Source organism: Narcine bancroftii, chromosome 5, assembly GCF_036971445.1.
Source record: "Narcine bancroftii isolate sNarBan1 chromosome 5, sNarBan1.hap1, whole genome shotgun sequence".
NCBI classification, from domain to species: Eukaryota; Metazoa; Chordata; class Chondrichthyes; order Torpediniformes; family Narcinidae; genus Narcine; species Narcine bancroftii.
This window is the reverse complement of record NC_091473.1, coordinates 25109858-25135100: the sequence shown is the minus strand read 5'-3', so window position 1 is coordinate 25135100 and position 25243 is coordinate 25109858. Positions and strand designations below refer to the sequence as shown.

At 44.8% G+C, this 25243-nt stretch overlaps 1 protein-coding gene across 10 annotated transcripts in view; it reads right to left on the bottom strand.

Moving 5' to 3' along the window:
- Window positions 1–25243, bottom strand: part of chl1b (cell adhesion molecule L1-like b) — a 687190-nt gene that overhangs the window by 334308 nt on the left and 327639 nt on the right. For all 10 annotated transcript variants that reach the window (XM_069936961.1, XM_069936960.1, XM_069936966.1 and 7 more), the window contains one exon: window positions 4487–4557. In XM_069936961.1, the coding sequence (XP_069793062.1) occupies window positions 4487–4557 (71 nt within the window). The remainder of the gene's footprint in view (window positions 1–4486; window positions 4558–25243) is intronic.

The following is a 25243-nucleotide window of genomic DNA, read 5'->3' as shown; positions in this document are numbered from 1 at the left end:
AGGCTGAGTCGAAATCAGGGTTCTTTGTTCTTTATTACCGGATTGTAACACTTGCAACTAACCATGTTAGTCGGAGAATGCATTCTGCCGTTATCAGCAAAATGGTGATTTTTTATACCCTTGGATACATGTTTAGAACATCATCATATCATTACTTGTCCAATGACTAAAACTGTTGCTATCCTTTCCCTGCTAGCTTCCTGCCTCTCAATCCATCAATGTCTCTCTTAAACTGTTGCTATCCTTTCCCTGCTAGCTTCCTGCCTCTCAATCCATCAATGTCTCTCTTATCTTGTAAGTACAAGGATGCATTCTGTTACTCCTTAGTACTGGGTGACTCCTTCTCCGGTCCCATCTCATGATGTTTTACCTAACAGGAGTACAAGGACACCTCCCCTTCTTGTTACTGCCCTGTACAGGGTAACTCCCTACACATTCCCATCTCATGATGTTTTACCTTACAACCAGGAACAGAATTAATTTCAACACTAAAACTTCTCAAGTGTTAAGGAAATCTCAAAAATACATTAAATAACTTTATGGCAGAGGAACTGTGAATGTTCAGCCCCATGAGTAGGCAAGAAAACAACAACGATTAAAGTTTACTTATTTGTATGTATGCCAGAAGGTCCAGAAATGTGTTGCCAGAGCTGGAGAATATTAGTTACTACAATGAATGACCAGCAAGGTAGGAGTTTTATTCATAACTAAAAGGATTGAGGGGAGATATAATGGAAATGTATAACATTTTAAGCAATGGAAGGACAATTTTCTTTTGAAGAGCAATTAATTGGATGATAAAGATTCAAACCAATTGGCAAAAGGAATAGGAAAGAACTGAGAATTTATTTCGGATTAAAGAGTGATGGTGATTTGGAACTCGTAGCATGATGTCAGGAGATGCAGGGAGAAACATGAGGTGTTTTAATCAGCAAAAGTGCCAGAACCAAAGCCAGACAGGAGAAGGTAGAGTTGCTGCAGAGATCCAGCGACTAGGACCTTAGATGAGACTGAGCAATTTGCAAGTGATTGCCCAAAATCTCCCAGGTGCTGCGATTTCCACTGACAATTCGAAGATGTGCTAGGGAATGAGTCAATAACTGTGAAATGTGAGCTGAATAGCCTCTTCCTATGTCATGAGAAAGATGAAAGATGAAAAATAATGTTCCAGACGAAGGATATGCATCACCACCATCCCACACCAACCAGTCCACTCCCCACACCCAGCCAGCAAGAGAATGATGGTTCAAATGATCTTCTGTATCTGAAATTTCAATGATACTCTCTGGTTGGTCCCTTCAGCTGATACCATGTTCTCATTCTGTTTAACAGGCAAGTTCCACGAAATGTAAGTTAACGCCAATGTCACTCTCTTTAATTGCTTGATATGCCTGAAATGGCAACCCACTAAGTGTTCCTATTTTTAATTACTTGTTCAACGTGCAAATTAATTGCCTATTAAAACTAGTCACAGGAAAATTAGACTAGATATTAACCTTGTTAACAATGTGATAATTGGTGATAACTGCCAATCAACTTCTCAGGCAGGGAAGTTAACAACTTCAACTGCAGAGTTTCGTTCTTCCAGACAGTGAATTGGTGACAGACACTTTCCTTTCCTGAGGCTTATTTGACATTAATTTAGGCATTCTAATTTGCCCTCAATTTTAGTCATTTCTCAGTTTATTTTTCATGCTTTATTTTTAATTTAAGTTTTTGACCTAATCATCCTGACAGGTGCCAGACTGCTTCCAACTTTGAAGGCATAGATTTTGGAGGAAAGAAAGCTTAATAAATAGTACACTGATGAGATGTTTTGCTCGTGAAGACTTTGGACCTTTAATAATACTGAGACAGATAAGTAGGTGCACTATTCAATGCTATCCAGAAGTTTCTATCCAAGTTGCACTGTCTCACTGTTTTCTAATGTTGATATGACTTTTTTGCCTTTCATGTATTAAATCAGGTGAAGTCACTGTACTAGTATAGTTCAGGCAAAGTAACATCACCCAGACATTTCAAGTTTGCAATGAAACATGTTTTTTTTACATATAACTAACTGTTATTTTCTGTCGACATTTATCACACCTACCTTCCTGTGTGGCCGTTCACATTGGAATGACCAAAAATTCAGATCTCACTGCTCATTTACACTAAATACCTGAGGTGTGGTATCTTTGCTCAATGTGGGATACATCAACATCGACTGTGACGTACAGCCTACGTGTGATGTACAGCATCGCACGTCATCAATAATTTCCCATTGTTGCTACCAAATGCCTGCAGTTGTATTTAGACTGCAAGCGTTCCGTGAAATTCTCTGGGGTCCAGTAGGTAAGATATCGGAACTATATTTTACCTCCAGCATCTTTTACACAGACTGTGTTCCGGAATTTTTGGAATACAGCAGCTATGTAAAAAACATAAGAGATACTTGAAGACTGCAGCTCTAACGATACTCAAGAAACCTGACACCTCAGTAGAAGCAACTCACTTGAATGCCTCCCCATCCATGACCCAAAACATTAGTCATTCTTATCTCTACCACCAGGACATAGTGGCTGCAGTGAAAACCACCTGTAAAAAAAATGTACAATTCATTATCCAGGCAACTCTGTCCGTAACTCCAAAACTTGCGACTTCTTTCACCAAGAATAAGGGAAGCTTGCGACTGGGATCACCTCCGAACCATGTTTCCCTTCAATCACGCACCATCTTGACTTGTTATATAAAAAATAAATAACAATAGTTCTTCAACACCGCTGGGTCTAAATCCTGAAGTTCACTCCCCAGCAAGACTATGGCTTGTTCAAGAAAATGAGCCACCATTATCTTATGAAGGATGGACAATAAATAGCTGATTTACCACTGATCCTAAAAAGTTAATAAAATAGTAAGGAGTATCACACAAAACACCAATTCCATCAAAAGAGAATTCGCAGAAAATCTCATTATTTTCCACTATGTTTCTTTAGAGAACAGAATCACACTTATCCCATTGCAACAAAAAATTCGAGGTTGGGGTATTTTTGTTTCGTACTTTTTGCTGAGACTTATTTTCTCAGTGAGGAATATAAGTTCTGAGATTCTTTATCATAAACTGAGTAAATCAACAGCAATGAACATCACAGCTGGAAGCAGGAGGTCAATCAGTCCCTTGTGCATGATCTTCTATCTCAGTGCAAATTTCATGCACTGTCCGCCGTTCTGACCATCAACAACAAAGAAATCTGAGACAAAACAGATGAGTGACAGCAAAGTTGCATTTTAAAAGCCTGGAACTCAGAAGGGCAAATGAAAAATGAAGGATTTCGAAGGAGAAATTCCAAAGACTGAACGCCAGCACAATCAAAACAGAGACAAAATTGACTGCAGTGTTCAAATCTTCGACAAATTTGAGGATTAGATAGTCAGGAGTTGATAAGATGAAAATAAAAGCAATGGTGCTTAAAAGTAATTAAAGCCTATTGTTGAGACATTTTTAATGAAGGGAGAGATTCTCCAAATTGTACTTGAGAGAATCGAGCAATCAACTTCGTCAAGTGGAGTTGTGCACGTGCAGGCAAAGAGAAATATTCCCCACTTCTGATAATCTGAAGGCATTCGGAATGTAGATTTCAGGAGTGGATAGGAAACTAATCCGCTGCATGCTCTCAGAACACTGGTCTATACTGGACCATTTCGTTATTCAGTGAATTCACATGGCATTTTCCTGATGCATTGAGCTTTTTATCCAGGATTTCCACCAGTGTTTTTCCAGTATCATTGGGTTAATTGGGTGGATTCACTGATGGAACAGTGTTTAGGGTTTATGAGAAGCAGAGGGAAGATCACTTTCCCACACCTTTCCCTTTAAATACTTATGAAGTGGAGGCTTGGAAAGAATTTACCCATTGGTTGCTGTAATCTTTGCCCTGGTCAATGACATATCAGATTTGTTTCAAAAACAGAGAAATTACATTTAAAAGTATTTTTAATATACATATATAATTTAGCAAACATTAACTTTGTACTTTTCCATTCTTTTTTATTGGTGTATCCTTTCACACACCAAGTAACTCCACAAGGATATACTGTGAGTTTCCAGTTTCACTGCAGAGCCCATTAAAAGCAAAGGCGGAACTGAGAAGTGGGAGCACAGGTCACCATGACTGATTCACAATACCCTTCATTTTCTCTTGTTACATAGTCCATGAACAGAAATCGTGATTGGTCCAAATTGTACATTTAAAGAACACATTTGTATTCTTGGATCGGGATCAACATTCAATTCATCTCCCAATTACAAATACTAAATGTCTTCTCATTTCTTTATTGTCTTTGCAGTAATTCAATTGGAAGATACCACAGGTTTCACAATATTGTACATGGATTATGAAGAAACTGCAACATTTTCAATATTTTGATATACTTGAAGATGGTATTGAAGGTTTTCAACATCAGTAATAAATTCCACATTGACATTAAAACAAGTACATTTCCTTACCTCCCATGAAATTTTCATATTGTCGATATTTGTTCCTTCTCCTTTGACATTTTTTGGATTCTTCTCAGGAACTAAATAAAATGTAATCAATTAAATGAAGAAATTCAATCTCAACAAGATGGACAAATGTCTCTACAATTTCCAGGTTTATTTAACTCTGGGATAAATTACAGACATTCAACTTAACATTGACTTTTTAATAAATATAATTGTTTAACGTAAAAAAAAATGCACCCACTATTGCTTTCATCTGCATTATATTGAATTAAATAAAAGTAGATCGCATTGATATAGTACTTGTAAATCTATTCTTAAATGATAGATTGCTTAATGCAATAATGGTTTGAATCCTGCTGGAAAAATTATGGTGTATTAATGATTCAAGTCAATATCAATGCAAAAATATATTCAGGGAATAGGCAGGGGTACAGTACTAATTTTTTAGGTGCCGGATCTGACAAAATACCTGCCATTTCCTATATCCTCTCTCTGTATATGTCACACCCAATTTGTGTACCTGCCCAATACATGAAATGAGCAGGTACACAAATTGGCTGTAACATATGTATTGCATATAAACAGGGCTTCTTATAATGTCAAGCATTAAACCAAGATGAAAGAAATATTACCTCCCTCCCAATTTCTCCGTCTCACTCTCTCGCCCCTTTCCATTTTATTTCCTTTACTCCTCACCCTTCCTTCCCTTCTCTATCTCCCTCTCCCCTTCCCCCTCCCTCAATTCCCTTCTCTGTCCCTCCCTTCCCATCTCTCTCCCTCTGCTCTCTCTCTCCTTTCCCTTATACCCCTCCCACCCTCTCCCTCTCTCCTTCCCCTCTCTCTCCTCCTTCCTTCCCCTCTCTCCCTCACCCTCCCTCTCTCATTCTCTCTCTCCCTCCATCCAGATTGATGTCATATCCTACGGTAGCACCCAGTTCAGATTCCGGCTGGAAGCCACTCTCTTCCCCATGATGCCTGTGGACCCGCTTGCCTGTTGCCAGTGGGGCTGGGATGCAGCTGCGGTCAGGTGCCTAAGTGGGACTTGAGAAGATCAGAGGGAGAGAGAGGGTTGTCGAGCAGGAGCCAAGGTCAGGACAAGGTGCCGAAAGTCCAGGACAACTGGACAAGGAATGGAGTAGCATGGAAGCAGAGGTGCCAGATCAGTGCACCCCTGGGAATAAGAGATACATCATGAGATAATAATCTCTCAAACAAAAGTTGCCAGTTTATCTTGTTCCACCATTTGCTTTGCATAAATGGTTTCTTGTCCAATGCCTCCATAATAATTTTGAGAACTTCCAAGCTTCACATATTCATCGCTGACGACACCAGTGCCTTAATATTGGTGATTAAGACTTTAAGTATCTTGTTAATAATATGCTTACTTTTAAGCTGATTGAACTTTCAGTCATAGTTCAGTGTCATCACTGCAAGTAGTCAATGTTCTTTTATAAAATCTTTCTGAATTTATTTTGATTATGGATCCAAATTGCTTTTCATTCACTTTTTAACAAATTAATCTTTCTTTCTCCCTCTCTCACATTCTCTTTCCACACGAGTACAGCAATGACACATGCTTTCTGATTGTAGCTAATAAAATTGTATCTTGAGGATCTGCCATCAGAGAAAACAGGATGATAGATTTGAGTCAGGGTTGATCTTAGAGCCCTCAGCCTAGCTTTGAGAGGAATGGGTCCAGGAAGAACCCAACACTCACTGAAACAAACTTGAAATGTGAGAATGGTCAGAATTCATCCCTCGACAGTGAGTGTTGTAAGGGAGTGCAGCAAAAAACACCAGGGCCCCAGGGTGGATTGTGAGGATAGAGATAGTGTGTTACATGATTTAAGTTCAAGTTTATTGTCAGCTATACCAAGATGCAGTAATTGAGGTTGTTTTGTCAGCAGATGGGTGGACATGTCACACATAGTAGAACAAGTAAGACGCAATACAAAAGTGCAGAGTTACGGAGGAAAATTAATTGGAATGGAACAAAGGCAACATCTGAATATTTTGGGATGCATTTAGCAGTCTCACCATGGGGTGGGAAAGAAACTGTCCTTAAATCTGGTGGTGCGTAATTTCACACTCTTGAATCTTCTTCGTGATTGGGCAAGGGAGAGATGTGGGTGATGGCAGTGAAGAGAAAGGCCATGGTAAGATGAGTCTTTCAATATGTTGTTTGCTTCTACAAGGTAGCTGGATTTGTAGATGGAGTGGGTGGAGATGGTTAAGGCCTGAGTCATGTTTGCAACCCTCTGTGGTTTCTTGAAGCCTTGGGCAGAGCAGTTCCCATACCATGTAGAGATGGACCCTGATAGGATGCTTTCAATGTGTACATGTAAGTGATGCAGGTGACATTGCTAAATATGCACATAGCTAATCAAGACATGCCACTCTCTCAGTACAGAATCCTTAGACACTGCAGTAGATAGGACATAGGCTGATCACACAGAGATGGTAGGCCAGAAATTACTGGTCACAAGCTCACCTTAATCTATTTGGCTCAGAACAAATCAGAGAATGTTATTGATGATGATTAAATATAAAATTGCCATATTTTATACAGAGAGGATGTGTTTGGTCTTTACTTATTTTAGTGAATGAGCCCATCCCTTTTCTGTCCTGAAGAACCCCGATGGTTGTCTGAGAAAGAGGTAGGACTTCTTCCACAGGGGGACACGAAGTTGTCCAGGAACCTCATCAAATGTGATCAAAAGATATTGGAGCAGTTGTAGGACATTCAGCCCATCGAGTCCACTCTGCCATTTTGTCATGAGCTGATCCACTTGGCTCCACTCCCCAGCCTTCTCCTCAGTGAGAGTGAGATAAGACCAGCATGAGGTCAATGCAATGAACGAAGACCCCAACGCCTATGGACAAACAATTAAAAATGGACACCCCGTCGCTGGTACCCAATTCCCAACCACCTCCTCATGCACTCACTGCTGCTCCCCAGCTTAACATCTACATCTCACTTCCACACAGCAATGGAAATTCACTATATGAGGCATCTCACCCAATTCTTTCTCATGCAGCGATTGGTGTATAACTGAGGCTAAAACATCAACAAATGAGAAGGGGGAAAATGCCAGTGCAGCCCACCTCTGGGGAGAGTTGTTTCCTGGCAATTCCTGGAGTAGCCAGCATGGCTAGCATGTGAAGAGCACACATGTTTACATCCCATCTGCCCTCTCCTATCCCACAAATCAGAGGATCTTTGTACTCACCTCTAATTTGCAACCTCTCCTTAGCATAACCTTTCTCCTCTTGCCTTCAGAGTCAAAAACTCCAACTTGCCCAGACAGCTGAATTTAATTTAATATATTACTTTTGGAGATGCAGCACAGTAACAGACCATTCTGACCATGGGCTCGATTGGTCGTGGCCACCAACTCCAATAAATAATTTTTGGTGCCTTCCTCAACATCATCTCACCTGCATGAGCAGGTCGGAGTTCTTTGAATACTGTAGAACAGCTATTCTCAATGGGGGCCAACACAACCCACCACCCCCACCCCCCACCACCACCCCTGCACCTCCAGTTGGGGCCACAGCACATTAAAGTAAAAGCCTTGCTGATTTTTCACTTCACGTAACAACTTTTTTAAAAATGTTTTTTCTGTAGTCGGTAGGAGAGAAGTATGGAAGAAACAATAACTTGACTGCTTCACAGAAAAAGAGGTCCATAAACTTTGAGCAGTTCCTTAAGGGGGCCATAGCCAAAAAAAATGAGAATGGCTGCTGTAGAGGGTGGTCTGAGGGCAAGAGATGAGATTTCAGATATCAATGGTCTGTCAGGAGAATAGAGTCAGTAAGGTTCTAGCTAACCAGAGAACAAGGTCAACCATGAGTTCTATCCAAGAATTTATTTGAAACTACAATGGAACCATTGCAGACTGTTGTCCATAAAAAATGAAATACTTAAGAACATCAGCAGCGCTGTGTGAAAGGTCATAAAGTTTGGGATTTTAATCCCAACCTTTCCCACAGTGGTGAGATCCTATTCTTTTATACAGAGAATCATGCCACATCACCCCAGCAAAGGAATACGGTGGCCAGTCAGAAACATATAACCATTATCACCATCCGACTCTTCATATGTCTGACAGCAAAAGGAGCAGAAACCAGGCCAAGGCTGGGTTCTCTCACAGACACCCTGGCATGCAATTTCAAAATCTCACCATCATGCCTCTGCATTTCATTCCTGAAAGGGGCTCAACATGGTTGCCTAGCAACCCATTGTTCAATCTGATTGAAATTACACATGCTGGAATCCTGAAATTAAAAAATACTGAAGGATCTTAGATTTGAAATGCTAACTTTAATTCTCTTTCCTCAGATACTGCATCTTCTGCATTGCACACATTTCCTTCACATGGATGACAGGTATCACCTCAAGGGAAAGCCAATGGCTTCATGTGGTACGGGCCACATTTGAAAAACCATCACGGCCACTTCATCTTTGTCTATCATCCTGCTGGCTGACCCAGACTGATGCTGAGAACAGAGAGCCAGACAAGTCAAAGAGCTACCCTGTATGGTTGCCTAACCCTAACTCGAATGTTGCATCCTCCACCAAGCCAGAACTCATCTGTCAGTTAGGTTGGAACCTCTGGGCAGAACGATGAGGAGCAGCAGAAACCATGGGAATGCACAAAGATCAATAGATTTGTCTTGGATTGGGTGCTTGTGCAGCTGAGAATGTTGATTTGGTTTGGTCTTGTGTTCAAGGTCTGTGGTCATGTGAATGCGAAGATTATCGACAAGAATAGAGATACACTGACATTTCCCAGTCCAACTTTCAAGGTTTAAATTGAGTCATAAAGTTCCATTGCATGGAAACAGATCCTTCACCCCCAATTTGACCATGGCAACCAAGCTGCCCACCTGGGCTACTCCCATTTACCTGCGTTTTGTCAACATTCCTCATACCTTACATAGCCAAATATATTTTAGAGTAGATCTAGAATGATTGAGAAAGCTTTTTCTTTATATACTACAAATTTATCTTCTACAAAAATGGGTTGAAATAGAAGTAGAAGTTTCTCTTGAATCTTATATTAGCACTTTATCCCTACCTTTAATTTCCTGATTTATGCCACATCTAATGTTACAATTACTACTCAGTGACCTTAATTTCTTCCTGCGTCCTACTCTCCCTTTGAGGCCATCTCCCACCATACCTGGTACATCAGTTTGTCACTTTGGTGGTCATCGTCTGGACCATGAAGGAACTCCCCAATCACCCTGCTTCACCCAGCGGCGCATTACTGCTTCGCATTGCTGGGCTGGTTGTCATTACACCCTGAGCATGGTGCTGTGGTACTCCTTTCAGATCTGCTCATACTCCATGCTGTCCCTATTCTTTCAGGTCCTTTTGTGCTCCACATTCTTCATGCTTCATGTCCACTTGAGCATCACACTAATGTCTTCTTTTCAAGCCTGGTGTACTTTGCACTGCTGCATTCCTTTCAGAACAATGTCTACCCATTCCCACTCAATCCGACCTGGTGTGCTGGCTCTTCACCTAATAACTTTTCACAATGCCTAGGCCATTGCCAATTCTTCCTACTTCCTTGCAGGTCTGCTTGCTCCTTACACTCTTCTCTTCTTTTCATGTCCTGTGGGTTTGGCTGATGCTGTTGAAAAGTAGGAGTGGGACAATGTTTCTCTTGAGTTGCTCTCCCACTCAGCATTATTGTTGATTATTCTCTCTTTCTGAACATCTTTACTTCTTTGTAGTTGAAATTTCTGCAGGAAATCAAAAGATTTTGAAATCTTACAGATAAATTCTTCCTTGTATGAAATGTGCTGCCCTTTATCTGAAACTATTCCTCTTGCTTGAGATACCTCAACGTGTGTTTGCCTTGTGGACAGACCTTGGGTTACCATGTTTTCTGTTGTCAGTTCAAGGTTTCCCTGCTAAAACAGAGGATCATGGTGCTCCTATTGTGGTTGAGTGGGTATCAAGTTACCAAATCACAAGGATTGGTGTCACAACAAGTCTACAAACTTTAGTGTGCACCAGAAAATCATGCCACATCACCCCAGCCAACCTGGCAGTGACCCTGCCTCAATGTGCCATCACTGGAAATTTTAACCTAGGAGCTGGGTTTATTTTCACCAGTGATATTATTCACAACAGTTTGTAATTTTATGAAAAACACTTGCTCTTCTGAAAAAAATTGCAATTTTAAATTGGGAATGCTATTCCCTTACGAATGAAGTTAGAGAGAAAGGAAGTTAGAAGCTTCAGACCCTTCACACTAATGTCACCTGTTGAAAGTTACTGAAATCCATTATCAGAATCAGAAACTGGGAACTTTGACAATACAACCTCATCAAATTAAGCCAGCACTTGAAGACTGCATCATACCTGACTAACTGCTGAACCTTCCAAGTGTTCACTCGCTTGAATGATTGAGTATGTATGAATTACTTGTATAGTCTTCAAGAAAGCATTTGATAATAAAATCCTGGTGACATGGTTGGTAATTGGCTGTGAGGTAGGAAAAAGTGAGTTGAGGTCAACTGTTCATCCTTTGACTGCAGAGATGTGACAAGTGAATGCAATGCACAGCAACATTCTGTAACTTTGTGACAGAAAGAATCAAATTCCATTTTATGATGTTGCCAAAAAGACTCCTCCTTTGCCAGTCAAATACATTTTCAAAACACATTTAATAAACTCCTGAATTTAAGATGGGTGGGTGCAGCTGACTGGCAATCGTGAGCAGTGAAATTAATCAAGAATTTGATTGAAAGATGAGATGAAGGAGCATTTTTAGATTTTCAGAATGACGAGTTGCATATAACTGATGGATCAAAAGAAGATTTAAATGTAATTGTAAGGTTATCTGTTATCAATATTAGATGGGGACACAGTCACAAGTTTAAACTAATAAAAGACATTATGGAATCCAGGCATGAGTCATTCAAAATTCACAAAGCGCAAATGGAAAGCCATATTTACATGATTCAGTCACACACAACCTATTCTCAAGGATTAAAAGGTGGGCAACAGAAAGATTTTTTTTGATGATTCAGCATCATTAAGGAATTTAGCTGATTTAAAAAAAACATTTTTGGCCAATTATGTGCATGAAGGGCATGTGTCAAAAATAAAGCATGCTTGTTTGTTTTAGTTAGGCCTGGTTTCTCTATGGTTAGTTACAAAACACTAAGGTTAAGAGGTGTTTCCTGTTAATAATTTTGCAAGCTGCAGGAATCTGCTTTGAATGTGGAAGCAGAAAGACAATAAATTTTCTCTGAATTATGAATCCCACTATTTCCCCCCACCACCACCCCCGCCCCCCACCCCCCACCCATCCACACACACAATGGCGTTCATGTTAATTTTCTTATTGGCTAAGCCTCTCATTTTGAAACTTCTGAACGGAGTTTTTATCTAATTGAAAGTATTTCAGTAGGTTCACATATTTTCTTGTGACAGTTCATTGCAGCATTTTAAATGAGCTCGGTGAAATTGTGTAAAAGCATCAAATATTTTTGGATAGTGGATATGATTGATTGCCTTGGGTGAGATCTGTGAAAGGTGCCGAGTTACTGGCTGATCACAGATCCCTCAGCTTCTGCTCAGTGGTCAGGCATCTCCAGTCAGGGATTATATACAATTACCCAGGCATGGTCGGTGAATCGAGAATTTACAGCTGACTGAAAGACTGGGATAGTTCGATATTGGTAATGTTTTGTCTTGAATGCAAAGGACAATTATCTCCCTGGGATCAAGAGATACTGAAATATTGCAGAAGCAACACATCATTTTGAAAGAGAACTTAATTTACAAAACAACTCCATCATTTTTAAAACACTACTCAATTTTCTGTTAAATGCACAACAAATTTTTGGTTTAAATGTATTTATTCAATCTACCTATCAAATTGAAAAAAATCACATCCCAGCATGTGATACATTCCAATAATATGGCATATCATTGAAAGAATTTTCTATCCTTTTTGGTGCTATTATACAGGAAAAGTGCTGTCTTTTTGGCCAACATGAAGAAAATTGCAGATATACCTAGTGCAAACCTGAATTGAATATCTGATAGAGTTTTGAACCTGAGCTCAGGGTTTATTTAGGAAAAAAATTTAGAGGAAAGAGTGTGTGTGTGTGTGTGTGTGTGTGTGTGTGTGTGTGTGTGTGTGTGTGTGTGTGTGTGTGTGTGTGTGTGTGTGTGTGTGTGTGTGTGTGTGTGTGTGTGTGTGTGTCTCCGCGCGCGCGCGCGTTGTTGGAAATAGTAACCAGAAGATGACAAACACTGAGAACATTAGAAGATACCACATCCATTATAAATAGGTATTAAACCTTTTTGTTTCTGTTTCTTCCTGTTTCTGTGCTCCCAATGAACTATTCTTTGGTTATACTGTCAATGGATCTGTTGGCTGCGCAGCAAGGCCAGCACCATTTTGGGGTCGCTGGCCTTTAAGCTGCCCTTGCTGTTCACCTGCCAATTCGTTTGTTGGGGCCAGTGCCACTGCACGGGCTGCTGGCCTTTGGTTGCGCTCACTGCTGCCACGGGCCGCCACATGACCCCCACACCCCAGAACCGGTGGTATTGTCCTTGGTTCCTGGAGGCAAAGTCTCTGCAGCCTTAGGTGGGCTGCCTCTTAGGCGTGGTGCTGGTGTCTCAACCAGGCACACTGGGTCCAAGTGTGCTGGCTTCAGCCTGTCTGTGGAGAAGATCTCTGTCTTGCCTCCAATCTCCAGCTTGAACGTGGCCCCGTTGTTGTGGATGACCCAGAATGAAACCTCATACAGCCTCTGAAGCGGTGGACGATATGCCCCTCTGTGAATGAAAACATACTCATACTCCTGCAGGTTTTTGGGTATGATGGACCTCACGTGTCCGTGCCTGGAAGGTGGAATTGGGGCCAGTTTGCCAACTCTTTCCCTGAACCTGCTGAGGAACGCTACAGAGTCATCCTGCTGTCCACCTATGGATGGTATAATTTCTCCCGGGACCCCCAGTTTGGTCCTTGGTGTTTGCGTTTTGAGGTGCCTGTGGAAGTGCTCCACCAACTCATTGGATTGTGAATGGTAAGCTATTGTATGACGCAGCTGGGTACCCAACAGGCTAGCGAGGTCAGACCACAGACTGGAGGTGAACTTGGCCCCTCTGTCAGATGTTATGTGGGATAGTAACCCAGACCGTGCCACCCAGGACGAGATGAAGGCCCTGGCCCATGAGATTGTGAATGTGTCTGCCAGCGGGACTGCTTCTGGTCACCTACTGAAGCGGTTGACCATCGTGAACAGATAGCTGAAACCCTGGGATACCGGAAGGGTCCTACTATGTCCACGTGGATGTGGTCAAACCTTTGTTCTGTGGGCTCGAAGTGCTGAATTTGGGTCTTGATGTGATGCTATACCTTGGTGGTTTGATATTATGTGCACGCCTTTGCCCACCCGCTGACCTGTTTCCGCAATCCATGCCACATGTATTTGCTGGCCACCAGCCAGACCGTGGTCCAGATGGATGGGTGAGCCAGTCTGTTGGAGTAAAAAATCTGTCATCTCCAAACTTCTGGGACGATGGTTCTGACCTGACTGTTTGCCACATCACACAGGAGGGTGGTGTTACCTGTGCCAACTGGGATGTCCTGGAGCTGCAGGTATTGAGATATCTCCTCATCTTTCTTCTGTGCCTCAGCCAGTGCCACAAAGTCCACTCCTCTTGAAAGCACATGGATTCTTTGCCTGGACAGTGCGTCGGCCATCATGTTGTCCTTGCCAAAGACATGCCTTACATCTGTGGTATACTCCAAGATGTAAGACAGGTGTCATTGCTGGTGGGCCGACAAGGGGACAAAGAACTTAGCCAAGGCAAAAGTCAGTGGCTTGTCATCTGTGAAAGCCATGAAGGACCTGCCTCTAGGAAGTACCTGAAGTGACGGATGGCTAAGTACAGCACCAGTAGCTCTCTTTAAAAAGTGCTGTACTTCAGTTCTGGAGGCCTCAAATGTTTGCCGAAGAAAGCCAGCGGCTGTCAACTTCCTTCAACATGCTGCTCCAGAACTCCTCTATTCATCATTCCTGAGGCATCCACTGTGTCAGGGTCATTGGAGCATCTGATCTGGGATGTTCCAGGAGAGTGGCATCCACCAGGACTTCCTTGGTCTTCACAAGGGTTTCCACTGGCTCCTCGTCCCAGGTAAAGTCCTTCGCCTTCCCTGCCATCCAGGTGAACAAGGGCCGCATGATCCAGGCAGCTGAGGAGATGAACCAGTGGTAGAAATTGATCATCCCCACTGTAGAGCGTGTCAAAAGAATCAAACACTTGTTGAGCCAAACCAAGGCTTTTATTAACTAGAAGACTGGAGCATATCACATGTAGGTCGATCAGTCCAGAATGACCTCGTCTGGCTAGGAGCAACCCTTTAAGACCTGCCAGTAGGCGTGGCTATGCTCTCAGCCAATCAAAGTCATCCTACACTAAAATCTGTACATATACACATTGGTAATGGAATCTGTACTATCATATTCACCCCTTCTTTGAGAACTGACTCTGGGGTGGATGGAGGGCTGTAAAAAAACAGAAAAAGAAAAAGAAAAAAGGGCCTGGTGGAGGTTAGGGGCTATACCGGTCAGGGGGCCTGACTATCCGGCGTGACCGCTGTGGTTCTAGGATTGGGATCACTGGAGTCGTGTCGCCGGCAGGCTCTTCAGGTGCGGCCACTGCTTTGCTCAATTCCCCAATGACGTTGTTGACAGTCTGGCCTGAGCTGGTGGGGTGGTGCTGGTCCCTCTGTTCAAGCACATGACCTGGGGGAGAAGGATTTGGGGGAGGTTGGGTTAAAGGCACTGCTGGGCCTGATCCAGCTTGAGCTAGGTCCCTTACCGAGACTGTGTACTCAATAGGCATAATGCGGGTTTGCATGTAGCAGTGTCACTTGGTCAACCAAGGGGTTGAGTACTGGATGTGGCGTCGCAGGAGGACCGGCCTGGGAACTGTGATTGTTCCCGATTCGAATTTCCTCGGGAAAGAGAACATCCTTTCATGTGGGGTGGCATTGGCCGTGGTGCATAGGAGGGAGCGGATGGAGTGTAGGGCACAAGTGAGCACGTCCTGGCAGCGGGAGGTGGGGAGACCTTTGGACCAGAGGGCAAGCATAACCGCTTTCAAGACGGTGGCATTCTCTCTTTCGACCTGCCCATTACCATGTGGGTTATAGCTGGTGGTCTTGCTTGAAGCAATACCACGCTCCAGAAGGTACTACTGCAGCTCTGCGCTCATAAACGAGGACCCCCTGTCACTGTGGATGTAACTGGGGTACCTGAAGATGGCGAAGATGCTGTGCAGGGCTTCTATGACTGAGGAGGCAGTCATGTCTGAGCAGGGCACAGCGAACGGGAAGCGGGAGTACTCATCGACGGCTGTAAGAATGTAGGTATTACGGTAGAGGCCCCTTGAAGTCCATGCTGAGACGCTCAAAGTGGCGGGTGGCTTTAATGATGTTGGTATTCTCCGGACAGAAGAAGTTGGGCTTGCACTCAGCGCACACTGGGCAGGCTCGGGTCATGGAGCGAATCTCCTCGACCGTGTAGGGCAGGTTGTGAGCTTTGACAAAGTGCACAAACCTAGTGACCCCTGGATGACAGAGCTCCTCGTGGAGTCTGTGCAGCCTGTCCAGTTGTATGTTGGCACAAGTCCCCCTGGAGATTGCATCTGGCGGGTCGTTGAGTTTACATGGCCAATACAGTTTTTCTTTCTTTGGCTTGGCTTCGCGGACGAAGATTTATGGAGGGGGTAAAAAAGTCCACGTCAGCTGCAGGCTCGTTTGTGGCTGACCAGTCCGATGCGGGACAGGCAGACACGATTGCAGCGGCTGCAAGGGAAAATTGGTTGGTTGGGGTTGGGTGTTGGGTTTTTCCTCCTTTGCCTTTTGTCAGTGAGGTGGGCTCTGCGGTCTTCTTCAAAGGAGGCTGCTGCCCGCCAAACTGTGAGGCGCCAAGATGCACAGTTTGAGGCGTTATCAGCCCACTGGCGGTGGTCAATGTGGCAGGCACCAAGAGATTTCTTTAGGCAGTCCTTGTACCTTTTCTTTGGTGCACCTCTGTCACGGTGGCCAGTGGAGAGCTCGCCATATAATACGATCTTGGGAAGGCGATGGTCCTCCATTCTGGAGACGTGACCCATCCAGCGCAGCTGGATCTTCAGCAGCGTGGACTCGATGCTGTCGACCTCTGCCATCTCGAGTACCTCGACGTTAGGGGTGTGAGCGCTCCAATGGATGTTGAGGATGGAGCGGAGACAACGCTGGTGGAAGCGTTCTAGGAGCCGTAGGTGGTGCCGGTAGAGGACCCATGATTCGGAGCCGAACAGGAGTGTGGGTATGACAACGGCTCTGTATACGCTTATCTTTGTGAGGTTTTTCAGTTGGTTGTTTTTCCAGACTCTTTTGTGTAGTCTTCCAAAGGCGCTATTTGCCTTGGCGAGTCTGTTGTCTATCTCATTGTCGATCCTTGCATCTGATGAAATGGTGCAGCCGAGATTGAGTTTTGTGTGCCCGATGGAGATGTGGGGGGGCTGGTAGTCATGGTGGGGAGCTGGCTGATGGAGGACCTCAGTTTTCTTCAGGCTGACTTCCAGGCCAAACATTTTGGCAGTTTCCGCAAAGCAGGACGTCAAGCGCTGAAGAGCTGGCTCTGAATGGGCAACTAAAGCGGCATCATCTGCAAAGAGTAGTTCACGGACAAGTTTCTCTTGTGTCTTGGTGTGAGCTTGCAGGCGCCTCAGATTGAAGAGACTGCCATCCGTGCGGTACCGGATGTAAACAGCGTCTTCATTGTTGGGGTCTTTCATGGCTTGGTTCAGCATCATGCTGAAGAAGATTGAAAAGAGGGTTGGTGCGAGAACACAGTTAAAGGTGGAGAGTTCGATTCTCCACCTGGCGATTTTGTCATTCTTGATCTTACCTTGCTGGGTATTGCTAAATATGAAGGAGACCGTGCGTTGGTCAGTCAGCAAAGTAAAGTGCCTACCAGTGAGGTAGTGTTTCTAACGACGTACTGCTTTGACTATAGCCTGGGCCTCCTTCTTGACAGAGGAGTGTCAGCTCTCAGGACCCTGGAGGGTTCTAGAGAAGAGGTTCAAAGTGGTTGCCAGTGCAAAGTCAGACGCATCACTCTTGACTTGGAACGGGAAGGATTTGTCGATGGCGTGCAGTGTTGCAGCGGCGATGTCCAATTTGATGGGGTTGAAGGCCACTCTAGCTTCAGTTGACAGGGGAAGGAGGTGGTCTTGATAAGTGGCCGTGCCTTGTCGGCATTGTGTGGAACTCATTGGGCGTAGTAGGAGAAAAAGCCCAGGCAGGGTCTGAGTGCCTTCTGGGTGTGGGGGAAGGGGGGGGGGGTGGCAAGTCCATGAGGGGACGCATGCGGTCAGGGTCTGGCATTACCATCCTGTTCTCCACCACGCAACCTAGAATTGCAAGCTGAGTGGTTCGGAAGACACACTTGTCGAAATTGTAGGTCAAGTGCAACCGAGTTGCAGTCTGAAAAAATTTCTCAAGGTTGGCATCAAGATCCTCCATGTCATGGCCGCAGATGGTGACATTGTCCAGATATGGGAAAGTAGCAGTCAGCCCGTTCTGGTCCACCATCCAGTCCATTTCCCGCTGGAAGACCACAACGCCATTCGTGACCCCAAAGGGTACCCTGAGGAATTGATACAGCCGCCCATTCACTTTGGCCGTGAAAGGTCGGTCTTCTCGGAGGATCTGATGCCCCACATCAGTGATCCGTGGAAGGGGGTACGCATCCAGAAGCGTGAAGCGGTTGATTGTCTGGCTGTAGTCAACTACCATCCACATCTTCTCCCTGTTTTTAACAACCACCACCACCAGGCCTTCCAGGGACTCGTGTTAGGTTCGAGAATGCCCTTGTCCAGCAGTCTGTGCACCTTGTTTGTTATAAATTTCTTGTGTTCATAACTATATTGCTGGCTTTTGATGGCCACAGGCTTCCAGCCTTGGGTAAGGTTTGCAAAGAGAGCTGGTGGAGCAACTCAGAGGGTGGAGAGGCTACACTTGAGGCCCCGGGGCGCGGGGGTGGGAGGCTCGGGCTGCCGCTGGCAGGAGGCTTCCAGGGTGGAGTGGTTACATACACAGAGTGGAACGTGAGGCCCCCAAAGTGCAAGGAAACGGTTCGAAACTGGCACTGAAAGTTTAGTCCCAGCAGTACAGGGGCGTCGATTGGGATCTGGTTGCCAATGAATCCTCTGGGCAGTGGGGAGAATAGCCAGTCCGCAATGGTGGGCCAGGTCTGGGCGGATAAAACTGTCAGTTGACCCCGAGTCGAAGAAGCAATTTGTGCAATGTCCATGCACTTTAATCAGTTCGATTGCTTTTGTGAGGGGATGGGGGCAGTCCTGGTCAAGGGTTACTGATGCAGTGACTGTAATGGGGACAGTGAAGTCCAACTTGATGACGTCACGCATCGTGTGTATGGTGACGTCACAAAAACAGTCAGGCCGGAGCAGTCAACATCGGGGAGTTGGTGCGGCTGCCTGCAGCCTGCTGGGGGTGTCGGCCAGCCAATGGTAAGTGCTGGGGGTCACTGCTTGCTGCCAGCGGTGGGGCGGTCAGTCAGGCATTGTCGGCGGTGGGTGCCGGGTGGATAGCAACGGTCGCGGAGGCAGGTACCTGGCCATCTGCCTCAATGGTGGAGGGTCCCCGGTCAGCAGCATTTGTGGGTGTGATATGTCCTTGGTTGGCAGTGGCAGCGGGTCACTGGTCGGCAGCATCGTTAGCGGCGGTGGTGGGCTCAGCAGTGATGGCGGCACCGGGTCCCTGATCGGCAGTGATGGTGGCCGTTGAAATCGGGGCTGGGGCCTGGTCGGACATTGCTTCGTGACGGAGGGTAAAGCAGGCCAACATCATTGAGACGAGGGTGGGTGGTATCTTTGCACTCATTGAACGAGAGCTCTGAGGAAGAAGTGTTTGAATGGGAGGGTGGCGGTTGGGCTTCACACGAGGCACTGTGTTTGATAGTGGCCATTTTGGAATGACAGACTACAGCAAAGTGGCCATTTTTAAGGCACTTCTGGCCCTCCTGCAGAAATAACAGTTTAGGGTCACATCAGGCAGTGTAGTGGCAGCCGACAGGCCGTCGGTGTGCCAGGGGGTAGTAGCTTAGAAGGAGGGCATCCTACTCACATCAGAGCGTGGGGTCCAGCCTGGCGAGTACACGTCCATACTTAAGACCGCATCCTCCATTATCTCCTCAAGGTTTTCTCCCCCGTGCTCTAGCAGGCACTGCCTCACCTCATTCGATCGGACCCAGGCCACACAGGCATCCCGAATGAGATTGTCTGTGGTCTCCACAGCAGTTCTGTCTGTACAGGCACAGTCCCTGCCCATTGCTCTTAGTGCTTGAATATAAACTCTACAGGACTCACCGGGCTGTTGCCTCCTTGTCGCTAGTTTCTACCGAGCATAGACCCTGTTCACCAGTTGCTCGTAGAGACCTTTCAGCACCTTCATGGCTGTGGCATAAGTGGTCGCATCCTGGATGCCCTGGTATAGACTCTTGGGGACACCATAGTCATCAATTTTAGTAGTTGATTGCTGTCCTCTATCACGGCAGGATCAGAGAGTTATAAGTATGCTTTGAAGCACCTGACCCAGTGCTTAAAGTCATTCGAAGCTGTAGCTGACTGTGGGTCGATGTTGAGGCATTGAGACATTCCAGCTGTAGCATACGCTCCATCCCTTCAAAACTTTCTCGTTAATAAAATTGTAGAGCACGTCGAAAGAATCAAAGACTTGTTGATCCAAACCAAGGCTTTTATTAAGGAGACTGGAGCATATCACATGTAGGTCGACCAGTTCAGAATGACCTGATCTGCTTAGAGCAACCCTTTAAGGCCTGCCAGTAGGCATGGCTACACTCTCAGCCAATCACAGTCATCCTACACTACAATCTGTACATATACACATCCGTGATAGAATCTGTACTATCACACCCACGCACTCCTGTTGTCCCTTGGTCGTGTTGGGTCTGGGGAACTTCTGGATGGTCTCCACTTTACTGGGTAGCGGTGTGGCTCCTTCCCTGGTTATCCTGTGGCACAGGAAGTTGATGTCCTCCAATTCAAACTGGCATTTGGCTGGGTTGATCGTAAAGCCGAACTCGCTCAGTCGGGTGTAGAGGTTGCGGAGGTGCGCCATATGCTCCTGTTGATTCCTGCTCTCCACCAGGATGTCGTCCAACACAAAGGTGCTGCCCAGGTCTCGGCCCACTGTTTCCATGAACTTCTGGAAGGTCCGTGCGCCTTTTTTTAGCCCGAATGGCATTCGGAAGAATTCAAAGAGGTTGAACAGGGTGATTATGCTGGTCTTGAGGATATCATCGAGGTGTACTTGGATCTGATAATATCCCTGCACGAGGTCCACGTTGGAGAAGATCTTTGCACTGTGCAGGTTAGCTGCAAAGTCCTGGATGTGCGGCACGGGGTACTGATCTGGTGTTGTGACCTCATTGAGCTGGCCTTAGTCAGTGCATGGTCTCCAGCGTGGCTGATTCATCCAGAAATTCGGCAGCTTGAAAGCGACCATGTTGACTGCTGCCTGTTCACTCATCACTGGGATTAGATGCCATCTAAACCATTGGGGTCACCACTTGAAGCTGCGTGCTACTCGAAAAAAGATACGCATACCCGTAGTGCAGTCAGGTTAAGCTCTGAGTTTATTAGGGTTCAGGTCCGACTTTTATGCTTGCACTGTTCCTGCTGTGGCCCCTTTTGGCATGCATAACAAAAACAAGTTTCCCGCGCGTGGGTACTTTCCTGCGTAACAATGCCCTTCTCCCCCGTTGGCTGCACAACAAGGCCAGCACCATTTTGGGGTCACTGGCCTTTAAGATGCCCTTGCCGTTCACCCGCCGGTTCACTTGCTTGGGCTAGTGCCACTGTGTGGCCTGCTGGCCATTGGTTACACTCTCTGCCTGGAGCACCGGCTCGAGTGCTGCCACCGCAGGCCGCCATAATCTTGGACTTGATTGTCAATCATCCTCAACTATTTTATTACATTGCCTCAGATCCTGACCAGTTTGAAACTTCACTGGAATATTTTGTACTATGAAGACCCATCTATTTATCATGTGTAAATCCTGACAATGACCCATGAGGCTCATTCATGTGAACTCTGCATTTTGGAATGCCACAGAAAAGAAAAAAAAAACCTTGATTTTCATCTGATATGACAAATGTACAGCCTGTTCTACAAAATGATCATGTGACTGTTATTGTCTCATACCATCAGATGAGACAATGTACATGTACATTGTTTTAAGTGGTGAAAAGGAAAACATTTGCCCACCCATCCCCCCCCCCCACCCCCCACAACCCACCACCTCCACCCATAGTTTGAGTGTATTCCAACCAAATGGGTTTCAGAGATGGGCTCTCACAGAAAATGTATTTTTTCTATATCTGAATCCTTCTCAAGAAAGGTACATTAATTATTTCACCTTTAAATAGCTTCTCCAATGTGATGCATTATTTTGTCATGTTAGTCAGTGAAATAACTCATTTGGGAAAATTTGAGGTCTCAAATTGTGAAAAATTCCATTATTTTTCAGTCAACATTCAAGAAAAATAAATCTGTCTGGTCAGCACTAAATAATTATCTGTAAAAGTCTCAACAGCATATGGGGTGAAGAAAGAAGAAGTGATAAATAGTCACATAGTGAACAGTTAAGGAAAAGGAGACAGCAAATTGAGACAGAGAAAAACCAGCAATACAGGAAAGGAAATGGAGGAACAACTTGCAGATCATCAGGTTCAAGGAATACCATAAAATGGATGGGCAAGCTTTTTTAAAAACTCATATTCCACCTTAAGTATTCCCTACGCATAAGTGCTCTGTGATTAGTAAGGGATTGCTTAAGGTGGTATGTGAGTGGGAAGGGAAGGTTGAGAATCTAGACCCAATTGTTACTGAAATATTTTGCTTGAGAAAAAGTGTCATTGGCCCATTTCCTTTGGAGTGATGAAACCATGCACATAACAAGTCAATTAGGTACAACTAAAACAATGGTTTTCAAACATTTTCTTTCTATTCAAATACCACCTTAAGCAATCCCTTACTAATCACAGAGCACCTATGGCATAGGGATTGCTTAAATGTGAATTTTAAAAAGGATGCCCACCCCACCATAAAAATCAGCATCTGGAATACAAGGAAAGATTGAGCAATTTAGGTCTTTATTCCTTGGAATGTAGAAGGTTGAGAGGGGATTTGATAGAGGTGTTTAAGATAATGAGAGCGATAGATAGCGTTGATGTGGAAAGGCTTTTCCCATTGACAGTAGGAGAGATGGATACAAGAGGTCATGGGTTGATAGTTGATGGGCAAAGGTTTAGGAGTGACATGAGGGGGAACCTCTTTACTCAGAGAGTGGTTTCTGTGTGGAATGGGCTTCTGGAAAAGGTGGTGGAAGCAGGGTCAATTTTGTAATTTAAGAAAGAGTTGGATGAGTATATGGATGGAAGGGGGATGGAGGGATATGTGAAGGGTGCTGGTAGATGGGATTAGAGGAGAGTACTTGGATCAGTGCAGACTAGAAGGGCCAAATTGGCCTGTTTCCGTGCTGTAATTGTTATATGGTTTATATGACATAGGATCAGAAGTCAGCCATTTGGCCCATTGAGTCCACTCCACCATTCCATCAAGAGCTGATTCATTCTCCCGCTCAGCCTCACACGCCAGCCTCTTACCCATAACCTTTGATCCCCTGAGTATTCAGATACCCTATCAATCTCTGCCTTAAATACACCCAATGACCTGGCCTCTACTGCAAATTCCAGAGGTTCACCAGTCCTGGTGAAAGAAGTTCCTCTCCACCTCTGTTTTAAATGGGTGCCCTTCAATCCTGAAGTTGCAAAAACACAGAAATGATGGAAGAACTCAGCCAATTTTGCAGCATCCATAGGAGATAAAGATACATCACCAACATTTCAGACATAAGCCTTTTTTCAAAGTATAAGTAAAAAGTAGACAGGCATCTGAATTAACGACTGGAGAGCGAAAGGGGGAAAATGGGAAGAGTCCATACCAACAGACAAGAGGTGTTGAGTAGATACGATAAGAGGCAAGGAGAAAAATGATTTTGCCTCTGTGGAAGGAGACAGAGAGAAAAGGGAAGAGGAGAGAGAGAGAAAATGAAAGGAGACAGGAAGAAGAAGATGGTGGAGGGGATTTAATAGAGACTGGAGAGGTCAATGATAATGTCATCCAATTGGAGTGTGCCCAGACAGAAAATGAGCTGTACTACCTCCAATTTTCAAGTGGTGTCAGTCTGACAGTGCGTGAGACCATGGACAGACATGTCATCAAGGGAATTACAAGTGAAGCATCTGCTATGGTCACAGGGGTGGGTGATTGGTGGGGAGGAAGGAGTGGATAAGGGAGTCACAGAAGAACAGTTCCTGCAGAAAGTGGAGAGGGGAGGAGAGAGGAATGTGTCTGGTGGTGGTATCACATAGTGGGTGGAGGAAATGGTGACAAAGGATATGTTAGACACGGAATCTAGATGGGAGATGGGTGGGGGGTATGTAAAGACAGGGAAAATCCTGTCCTTGTGCACAGGGGGAAGTGGGCACCATGGAAGATGTGCACGTAATGAAGGATATGTGGTGAGAGCCAAGTTGACAGTGGTAGAGGGAAAGCCACATTATTTGAAGGAGAACATCTCTGATGATCTGGCATGGAAGACCTCATCATGGGATACGAAGGAGACAGATGAATTGAGAGAAAGGAATGAAATCCTTTCAGGAAACAGGGTGTGAAGCGGTGTAGTCAAGCAAGCTGTGGGAGTTGGTAGGTTTGTAGAAAATGTCTGTCGAGATTTTGTCTCCTGAGATGGTCACAGAGAGATTGAGAAAAAGGGTCAATGTTTGTAGAGATGGACTGAGTGAATATGAGATCAGGATGCAAATTGGCAGCAAAGTCTTTAAAGTCGATGAGCTCATCATAGGTGCATGAGGCAGCATCAAATGTAGTCACTGATGTAGCAGAGGACACGTAGCCAACAAAAAGGCAAGTATAGCTGAAGCCTATGCAGGTACCCATGGCTACCCATTTGACCTGGAGAAAGTGGATGAGTTAAAGGAGAAATTATTGAAGGTGAGGACAAGTTCTGCCAGCCAGAGAAAGGTGATGGTGGAGGGGGACTGGTTGGTCTATTGTCAAGAAAGAAACAAAGGGCATTGAGGTCTTTGTTATGGGTGATAGAGGTGTATAGGAATTGGATGTCCATGGTAAGGTTGAGTTACTCGAGTTTTGGGAACTGGAAGTCAATGATGGCGATATGTGAAGTATTCCTGATGTAGGTGGGGAGGGACTGGTCCAGGGAGAACAAAACTGAGTCGAGGTAAGCGGATATCAGTTTGGTGTGGCAGGATGTGGGAATGATCACTCTGCCGGGACAATTGAGTTCATGGATCTTGAGTAAAAGGAAGAAAAGGGGAGTTCAAGGTTCGGAATCAATGAGGTTGGAAGCTGTTCAAGGGAGATGACCTTTAGTGATGAGTTTGGAGATAATATGTGATACAGTAACTTGATGAGTTTTGGTGAAGTTCTGTTGGAGGGGAAGGAAGAGAAAGTATCTGAAAGTTGTCATCTGGGTCTAGAGCAGGCAGAAGTCTGGAACAACGTGTCCAGGAGGAGGAAGAAGGTTTACAGTGGGAGAAGGAGTCTGTAGTGGGGGGTGGAGAATTTTGATTTTTGAAGT